This window comes from Schistocerca nitens, chromosome 5, assembly GCF_023898315.1.
Source record: "Schistocerca nitens isolate TAMUIC-IGC-003100 chromosome 5, iqSchNite1.1, whole genome shotgun sequence".
NCBI classification, from domain to species: domain Eukaryota; kingdom Metazoa; phylum Arthropoda; class Insecta; order Orthoptera; family Acrididae; genus Schistocerca; species Schistocerca nitens.
Window position 1 is genome coordinate 309,752,029 of NC_064618.1, and position 10,076 is coordinate 309,762,104.

At 35.6% G+C, this 10,076-nt stretch overlaps 1 protein-coding gene across 3 annotated transcripts in view; it reads left to right on the forward strand.

The window, feature by feature from the left end:
• Positions 1 to 9,827, forward strand: part of LOC126260875 (serine/threonine-protein phosphatase 4 regulatory subunit 3) — a 129,512-nt gene extending 119,685 nt beyond the window's left edge. For 2 of the 3 annotated variants that reach the window (XM_049958315.1, XM_049958314.1), the window contains exons 16-18: positions 3,133 to 3,302; positions 5,975 to 6,138; positions 6,297 to 9,827. In XM_049958315.1, the coding sequence (XP_049814272.1) occupies positions 3,133 to 3,302; positions 5,975 to 6,138; positions 6,297 to 6,404 (442 nt within the window). In that variant the 3' untranslated portion in view covers positions 6,405 to 9,827. The remainder of the gene's footprint in view (positions 1 to 3,132; positions 3,303 to 5,974; positions 6,139 to 6,296) is intronic. The other variant, XM_049958316.1, reaches the window with a different exon arrangement.
• The last annotated feature ends 249 nt before the right edge of the window (positions 9,828 to 10,076 follow it).

Here is a 10,076-nt window from a genome sequence, read left to right on the forward strand (position 1 = left end):
CGGGGGCTATATGAGCTGAGCGGAGTAAAGCCGAACAGGTGAACACCAATCGCTGTCTGATTATGTGGTTGATTGTGTTTGCAAATAATCAGCGTTGTTATAATTACTAGGGAAATCCATAGATTCAGACTACCGGAGTGTAAATAAACGACTAATAGGCATCAGAAGATCAGACATTTATGTCATTAAAAATTTTACTTGCGCATTTGTGTGACATATCTTAAAGTGTAAAATGCACAAAAAAGATCAACATTAAATGTGAAAGCTCAGCCCCTCTTGCAGCTTTTTAACTATAGAGACCAATATTATATGTGAAAGCTTTTCTTTTCTTGTAGCAACACTATGTATATTAACACATTGCTGTCTGCACGTCTTGTACAATTGTATTCACTTCGCACCGGCAGCACTAATTTGGATTACTTGGCTTGTTGCCGGCCATTCTTGGGAAATTATAAGTTGTTAAGTTTTAATAATCTCATCGTTAGTTCTCATAAGTTCACAACCCTGTTCCCCTACTTTCATAAAATTCTGAAGATACACGTATGTAAATAAATAAAAAATTAGTTTGTTTCATATACTTCTTTATTTGCATTGTCTTTGGTACTTAGTATTTCTCTTTCGTATGATATGCAGCAAAACAGTCTCCAAGATATAACGCAACTCTACAAGACTTGTACGTTAAGTTCGTTGTTCTCCTTTTTGTTTCGGTTTGGGAACATACATGGCAGTTCCTTCATTTCCATTTATTCAGCTCGGAAATAACTATTAGCTGGTGTTGCTTTATGTGACAGGAAAGTCTGTCAACCGGATCATGATGAGACGTATGTGATGTAGTGGCAACCTCCAAGTTTTGCTCAGAAGCAGGTACATGGTCTTTTATCCATGAATCAGACACTTTCAATAAAAAATCTTGAAACGGAGACTCATGTGGTCTGTATTGAAATATTGCCATGTACAGAATACATTAAATAATACACAATTAAAAAGATACATGCAAAGTTTTTTTACCATTTTATAATTTTTCTGTATATAGGATAATAGCTCAAATATTAGTCTGCCCGATCCATTCCTTTCATGTATTTGTTGTAGTCTTATACACTTTCAGTGTTTTTTTTTTTTTTTTTTTTTTTTTTTTGTGTAATTGGCTTTTCTTCATTTTCTTTGAATGTCAATCAAGGTGGCATTATGTATTGTATAGATAATTCATATTGTTTTAATTTTCGAAGCTCTCCATATCTGTGCGAGTACTTCACCTTTCCGTTGATGACAAGCTTCAAACACATTGACTTTCGCGCTTTAATTTTTCCCTATTTTGACACATCGGTCCACAAACTTGAATTTTCTGTTCAAGTAACTTCTTTCTAAAGGCTGCCCAGCACAAGAATATATCTCGAATGGGGAAATGTATCCCGTATTCGAATCGCACAGCATGCGAATGAGTATGCCACATTTCGTAATTTTCGACGGATTGTCAACTTAAAAATTTAACCGTCCACACCACAGTATCATTCCTTCATCAATTGAGATGTTATGACTTGGATTAAAGGTTTCTTTAAACTTTTTGGAAAAATAATCAATTATGAATTGCACTTTGAAAAGCTGGTCAGCATTATCCGGTTTATTGTTGTTGTCAGAAAAAAGTAAAAATTATAGTATTTATCTGAATTGGGTGCGGGACATCTTTTGCGAAATATCAGTGTGTCTGTCAACGGATTCTTTGATCAATAGTCATTGATCCTTGCTTTTCTTACAATTCCCATAAGGATAGCAAGCTCAAGCCATTTTTGGGTCCCGTAACATCGACAAATTTGGCGTTTTTTAAATCCAGTTTCCTTCTAATGCAATTTTGACTGTAGTACTTGTTGGTTTCATTGCTAATATATTCATATAGATCATTCCCAGTATATAATTCTACGATATCCTCAACGCTCTGTGTATCTTTGGGAAATATGTTTTAACCCGGAGATCCTTCAAATTTGTTATTTGTCCTCAGTAAATTAAAGTCTGACCACTATGCACTGTCTTCTTCTTCTGATTCATCTGAATCAGTCGGCAACCGTAGCGTTTGCTGAATTCTTCTTGGGCGTATTTCACTATCTTCTGACAATTCTACTTCAGTTTCATTTGTTTTGATATTCAGTGTCTTCTTCCCAATCAGCCAAGTCGTCTGGAACATCAGACAAGACATCCGCGCATTCATTGTAAATAATCATATCGTATCGTCTCTTTCGTCTGCCATGATGAAAGGGCACAAGTAATTACAAAAACAAAAAACTTGTTGACTTGTGTAACCTATTGTTACCTAAACAAAATACCAACAGAATGCAAAAGATACTAAAGTTCTGCCGCCGGCCACTGCTATTTCGCACATGATACCACTGTGGTATCGCCAGACAGCATAGTGTTAATTTAAAACATTAACTTTTCCTGTTTGTGTGTTTGCGCTACTTAAATGTGATGTTGCTGTTGGCTGACTACATCACGTGTTCTAGGCTCTGAATATCCACTGTCGTCAGCTTGTGAGACCATGTGACATGAGCTATGACTGGCTTACAAAAGCACATCACAATCTCGATTTCAATGGTTCGGAAAGTAACTTGTGGTGTTTGTTGGAATTCGAATTTATACTTTCATAGTACAAAAATATGCAGTGTACATGTTGCACACATCAAAGATCTTTCCAAAACATGTTTTCTCCCTGAGTTTCATATCCTAAAGTGCCGGGAAATTCTGTGCCCGTGTGTAAAAACATAACCATTCAAATGATTGAGAAGTTTTACAGTTCCCAGGAAAAATATACTGTCACTAAACAAGGAAAAAGTGTGTTTTCATATGGGAGAAAGTGTATTTTTAACCAGGAAAAATCCGGGAATTTCCTTTCCTTGTCTGCGTATGCACCCTGTATCTGCAGTTTTCAATTATTATGCTGGTCATTCATTGTACTCTAGAAATGTACTCATCTTGTAACCTGAATCTGACAGAAAAGCAAACAAAGGCATTTGTAGTTGTGAAGAGTCATTCAAAAAGTTATACATAGAGTTTCAGTTACCATAAATGCTGTTGGAGAAGAAAGCTATTATAGATTAAATTGTTAAATTGGACTGTGAAAAATAAGCTATTTTTGTCATACAGTGTGCCTTCAATACTGCGAAATAGTAGATACCGCAGAGATCAGCGCCAGCTTGAAGAGGAAGAAGAAATTTGGTTCAATGAAGATGATGATTTTGACGATGGCGAAGCTGTTGTACCTGCAGCCAATGATATACTTGGCAAGAAGCTGGACACAGATTTGGACTCCATAGGTAAGTATTTACAAATGTATAAATTTGTCCAAAAAAATTAGTCATTGGTAAATTTAAGCAGAGGTTTAATATTATACAGTGGAACTTCAAATTTTACGTTTACCAGTTTTACACTTTTTGTGATTCTGCACCATATATTCTTAGCCCCCTGTGAAAAACCCATAATGCTAAAAATTCCCCAATCTTACATTGCTTCCTAATAAGGTTTATCTTAATTCTAAGTTCTTACTCGATGTCTCGTTTAACTTCATCTCGTTTTCGTCTTATTTACATTTGATGTGACTGAACAAGTTATAAGTCGCTCGAAAGTAAGATGATTTGCACCACAGGTGGTTGCTGAATTAAGGGAATGTTTTAGGCCATTGTGGAGAGAGGAGATGTGAGAGAGGAAATGCTGGGGTAGTCCACTCTGTTTTGCCAACACAGCTTGTGACGTTTAGCTTCACTGCATAATTATGATACAACTACTGCTAGGTTGCAGTGTTAATGGAAAAAACAAGACAGTCGACGCAAAGCATTCCAGACAGAGTCAATATGTGACAAAGGGGCGCAGGCACCACCTTTTCTTGTTCCACTTATAACTCAGTCTCATCTTTTTTCATGTATTTACAGTGTACTGCATTCAGTTAACAGTATCAGTCATCAACCTTTTAAATTCAGACACTGAACCTCAAAGAGTATGCCCAGTCGTAACGAGGAAACATTGCCCATTTCCGGCTAGAGAACTCTTACTGGCTGACGATGTGTTAAGTCATCCATAGCCAGTGCAGCCACCACACCACACTAACAAATGTAAAATGAGCTTATCTTCTGGATGTCTGGAGAGGAGGAGTGACCCTTCAGTGACAGGAGTGCAAGTAGTTGTGAAAGGATTTTGTGAAATGCTGAAAATAAACTTTTCGTGCAGATGATGTGCTATGACAGAGATGCCACATGGAAATAGAACAAGGGTTTTGCAATAACACATTTTATAGACCTCCGTATTCAAATCTGATGTGATACAGTTGCAACAACTATATACACTACTCATGTATATACTTTGCACCACACACTGTAGATCATAAAAATTGGCAGCAATGATAGAGGGCATGAAGAGAAACTGTGTGAACTATAAATATGAAAGAAAGCTCTTGTGCTACAGTGTACAGAAATTCACTGAGCTGGCTTCTAATAAGCTTCTAACATCTCAGTTGGGGAAGTAAACTCATTTTTTCACATCTCTGCTCCTCTCATCAAGTCTGAAATAACACTTCAACAGTGGTGAGCATATGAAGTGCAGCTTGTAAGAAAAGCATTAAACAATAACAGTAATGGTCACGAAGTATTTGATTAAGCAGATATCTGCATTTATGCTTATGGTTTAACAACTTAGCTACTGTGATGTTTTTGGTTTAATTCAACATGTTCATCAATTTTTGCTTTTTTCTGGGTGAGCACAAAGGATGATGATGTCAAAACTGCATGTTTCGAACGTATAATTTGTGGTCATAGCGTGTCTGAAAAGAGCTCGATTATCATGTACGCTGATACCACTTTCAATTTTTTGGAGAGTTTTTTCTTGCTGTCACACATCAGTGATTTTTTTTGTTGTTGTAAGAACTGATGAAATTTATTACCACAAAGTAGTGTTTAAACGTTGTATTGTACATTCAATTTCCTTAGTTAGACAGATTTTATAGAAAATATTGGAGAGGATTGCAATTTTTAATCATAATAACAATTACATGTGTTTTTTCTCATGTTTTGGGGATTTTAAAATTTTCCTCAATTTTGCAGTTTTAAGTCTGGACCACATGAAAACATAAAATAGGTATTTGACTATAGTAACAGTGTATGAACGGATGTAATACGTTACAATTCTGTCTTGTAAGGAACACGGTTGAGCTGCCTTGGACAATGTAATGACAAGAGTCATGAATATATTTTAAGAACAGTCGGAGGAATGATGTGCAGTAGCGTACTGAAAACTGCATTAAGTGAGTTGGTGTGGGAGTTTAGGCACTGAGGTCTGTTGTTTGAGAGGAGTAAGCTTCTAATATGGCTGTGAACCATTTTATGGCATATCCTTGTTTATTCCAGGCTTGTGTTCGACTTTTAAGTTACTAATCATTAATCTCTCTCAGCCCACCCCTTCTCTCTCTCTCTCTCTCTCTCTCTCTCTCTCTCTCTCTCTCTCTCTCTCTCTCTCTTACTTTTTCTCCACAATCTTGGTCTTTGGTCTTGTGATTATTACCATAATTCATACTCTTTTTACCATTGCCACTGAGTACTGAGAGCCATCTTTCTTTCCCTGTCTTGTCACAAAACCACCTCCTCCTCCTCCTCCCCACTCAGGCATCCAATCATAAACAGTGTCACCAGGAATGTTTGTTAGAGTGTATGTGTAAGGTTACGTGCTTTAGAAAAGAATGACAGCTCAGTCTAAAACTACAGTTTTCCAAACTAGTATATATATGAATGTGCCACCAGTCAGTCAGTTGCAGGGGAGTGATTGACTTTGATTTTTGTTTATCATTGCCATCTGAATTCAGAGAAAAGAAAAAATATACAAAAAAGCAGGTTAGGAAATGTATTGATGGATCCTTATTTTGACTAGTAAAATGTAGAGTGAATAGTATTTAAATTTTAAGTTGCAAATTTATTATTGAAATGAAATAATTTCAATTTTTCAGGTAAAATAATTGACAAAAAGGCAGAGGGGAATGGTCCAAAACTAATAAACAGTACCAGTAAAACTGGAGGAATCTTAAATAACAATTTAACAAATAGCGCAACGGGCGGTTCTCCTCAAAGTCCATCTGGGGGTGACGTAAAATCAACAACACTGTTCAAGAAGGTGAGTCTAAAAGTGGATTTATTGGTTAGCATTACAGAAACTGCATTAACATAAAAGCTCAATAAATAATTATGTCACTTCAATAGGCTGAACCATACTATGTTGCTCTAAGTTCTATTGCTGCATATCGCATAATCCTTATCTGTTTATATCAACAGTCTGTTTTTCAGGCGTTGGTTGATTATGAGGGAGATTCAGATGAAGAAGAAGACGAAGAAGGAACTGACGTTCTTACATCTCCAGCAAAACGTGCCCGGTTGACATAGTGTTCTGTTTCCGTTATGCTACGTTACAAGTCTGTACAGTCATGTGAATGTGGCATGTATACCTCAACAGTGTGTAAAACTACAGTCAGTTCTGTGTGAAGTTGTGAAGTTCAGAAGTGACTGGTTGTTGTAGATAGCATTTTTAAATCTCGGTCTGGTGAACTCTTTATTGTTCCTTTACTGTGCTTGTGAAAATAAGTGAAGTACATGTCTCACTGGGTAGAGGTGCAGGACCTTTGAAACAAGGTGTAATGTCACAAGTAAAACTTCAGAGCTCATAAATATTTTCACTGCCTTACAGCCTCCCAGTGCTGCACTTCCAAACTACAAACGATTTCATTATGTACTTGTTATTGTTAATACAAGAAATGATGCAGTGTGAAGGACAAGACAAAGTAACACAATTGTAAATATGCCTCATCATTGTATCATTATGACTAGGCATTTGTGGTTTGGTAGACTAGCTTTTCTTGAACTGTCCTGAAAGCATATTTGAAAGGGCAGTGAACATTGTGTGTGTGTGTGTGTGTGTGTGTGTGTGTGTGTGTGTGTGTGATCAAGAGATATGGATATGTATGTGGCATCTCAATGTTTTCAGAAGAAAGCTGGTACAAATGTTCAAAATTATCTTAGGTCCCTTTCATGAGCATGTGTGTAAAATGTGTGATTAATCTGAACTTCTGATGTGTATATGTATCAAACTATTTGAGTGAGAACTGTAACCTAAATGCAGAGTTGTTTGGCCAAAAAGTCAATTCAATTTATTAGTTATTACTTCATTTTTAAATCTACATTATTGGAAGCACAAGTTTCTCCATGTTCAACTATGCAACAGAGTATTTCAGCTTAATTATTTAGTTGTTACCATTTTCGATGAAAAAGGGAAAGTATATCTTACAAATTCAGGTACAGCACTGCCTTACATATCACAAACACATGCATTTCCTTTTTCCTACATAGAGTTTCACCTGCAATTACTGAACAGTGTAATTGGTGTAATAAGTACTCTGTGTAAGAGCCAGCCTGTCATTTGTTTCTGGAGTCAGTGGCATTACGTCACAGTGATAAGACTTGAAATTGGGTTGTTCATTCTGCTGTAATTGTGCTCGTATAAAATTAATATGGTCATGGCTTTAAGGACAGACCTGTAAATATGATGGCCATTATATTCTGTATATTTTGTGCTATGTGCAGTGTGGACATTCTTTAGTAGCACAGAACATATGACAGTTGGATGAAACAGTGATAGCAGTAACACAGTGATGAACTGTAATAATCATTTATACTACTCAAATGTATATAAAGTGCTGGGAGATGGAATTCCCACTTTTTGATGGCTGTCTCTGATGCATTGTTGAAAGGTATATAAAGAAGGTATTAAGTACTTTCTGAATGGGTTGTGTGAATGGTTCAGTCATTGACTCATGTTCAGCAGTGTTTAAAGAAAGTACTTAGAATAACACAATACATGGTAATTGTTGTGTGACTCTTTGGGTGTAATATATCCCAGAAAGTGAAACAGTAACATTAGACAGGTGTCTGACATTAAAATGTCAGTTGATGTACTGGTGTTGTGACAAAGTGCTTCAAGGGAAGGAAATATTGTACAGTGCCTGAGGACCAGACCATGGCATCGATTCATCACCTTCATAGTTTACAAAGTACTTAGGGCAATGGGTTTGGACTATAGCAGTTGTAGACTTTATTTTCCCATTTCATATTTTTCTTTTCTTGTGGTCTAGGAAGAGTTACGCAATTGAAACATCCATTTGGTATTTTTCTGTTCATAACATAGAGGAAGTTACAGTTGAAATATACAAGTTGTTCCTAAATTTTAAATTACGTGTTACTATCTGGCTAGAGAGAATTTTGTTTTTATTCACTGAAATAAGACACTGTTACAGTATTTGTGGTTGACAAGTAGCTCCTTCTGTGCAGGAGTTAAGTATTTGTAAATTCAACATTCATTCATACATTGTATGTGCCAGGCTTAATAATTTTTATCAAAATGTTCAAAAGGAGTTCAATAATTCTATCAGCATAGTTGTTAGAATGATTGGACTCATTGTTTTTGTATTATGTATGTGATATTTTTCCTCCATATTTCCTTTGTCAGTACACGTCATATTTTCTGATAGTACATTCTGAAAAATGTTATTATTTGAACAATAGCTGCGTCAGATGCTAATTATTACTTTATTTTACCTGTCGAAATACACTTTGTTTTTTGAAGGCTTCTGAGAGTAACCGCAGATTCTGTTTTCTCAATTGTATGTAATCTACAAAGTTCTGCGGACATGATATTCTTCTCTGTGCTTGTTGTTCAGGTGTATCATTCACCTAGTGGACTGAATTATCAAGGTCTGTGTTTGGACACTGCAGACATACAGCAGTAGTGATTGTAGTATAGTGAATTCATTCATACATTCATCACCACCATCACTGTTTTACTTGTATAGGGAGTGAGGGACAGCCATTGAGCTGAAAGGGAAGCTATGCAGTTCCTTCATATTGTGGATTTGAAACTCTTCCACTCTCAGCTCTTGTGAGATGAAACTAGAGGCAGGACCCTCACACTCTGTACTTACATTAAGGAGAGTAAAATAATTTTGGGCTCAAGTATTGTTTGGATTCCTTGATTCCAAGTGAAATCCAAACATTACTGATTATTTTAACTCTCCATCGTCTCGTCCATTGTCATCCCTTTCTAACAGCATATTGCCATTGCTATAACAGATTTAGTCTACATGTTTTGTAGAATCATCCAGAGAGAAATTTTTAATTGTAAATTGTACTCAAGTTACATTCAAAAAATAAAAAAAATGATGTGAATGTTGTTTTATAAAAATGGAAACCTCAAGCAAAATTATATGCTCATTACTTCTGTTCTGAACCATGTTACAAAAATTGTCCTAGTTCCTTTGCAGCTATATAAACAAAGGCATGTGTACTCAAGTAATTGTGTTCCTTGGATATTGTTTATTATTATTATTATTATTATTATTCAAGAGTTTTAAATTGCAGTATGCTCATTTTGTTTTCGTCAGACCCAGTACCACTGTTATATAATAGTTTCGATAAAAATTTATTTTGAATATTGCTATTTTTATTCATCTCTGTGCCATCATTATGGCTTCTGTACATAAAGTTTGATATTTATTTTTACAGTAATAGAAATGGCCCTTTTCTAAAAAGTCATGTATTTTGGAAATGGTTCTTGGCAAAGTACAGCGTGCAATAATCTGCTTTCATTCATTTATAATATGCAAATATTTATTATATTGAAGTAATTCTAAGATTATATGCTCCTAATATACCTGTGACACAGCATTATCAATGTAAATGCAGTTTCTGCAACAGTATTTTGGAGGTCAGATTTTATGACAAAAAAAAATAAATTGGCATTTTTGTCATTGCCTGAAACCTTCAGCCTTATAAGTGGTCAAAATGTCCTGTTCAGTAAATCCCATTGAATGAAACTTTTGGCTCAACGTTTTCAAGTAAAAATGGTACTTCAAAATGCAAAGAAAAGTGTGAATGTGGTCGGCTTGACAATTTTCCGGTTTCTTGAAGTTTCAATAGGCCTGATCTTTTTTATTCATTTACATAATGTATCAATATGCTTTAATTTTATTGAGGCACAAATATTGTTTCACTATCTTGTGGTTAGAA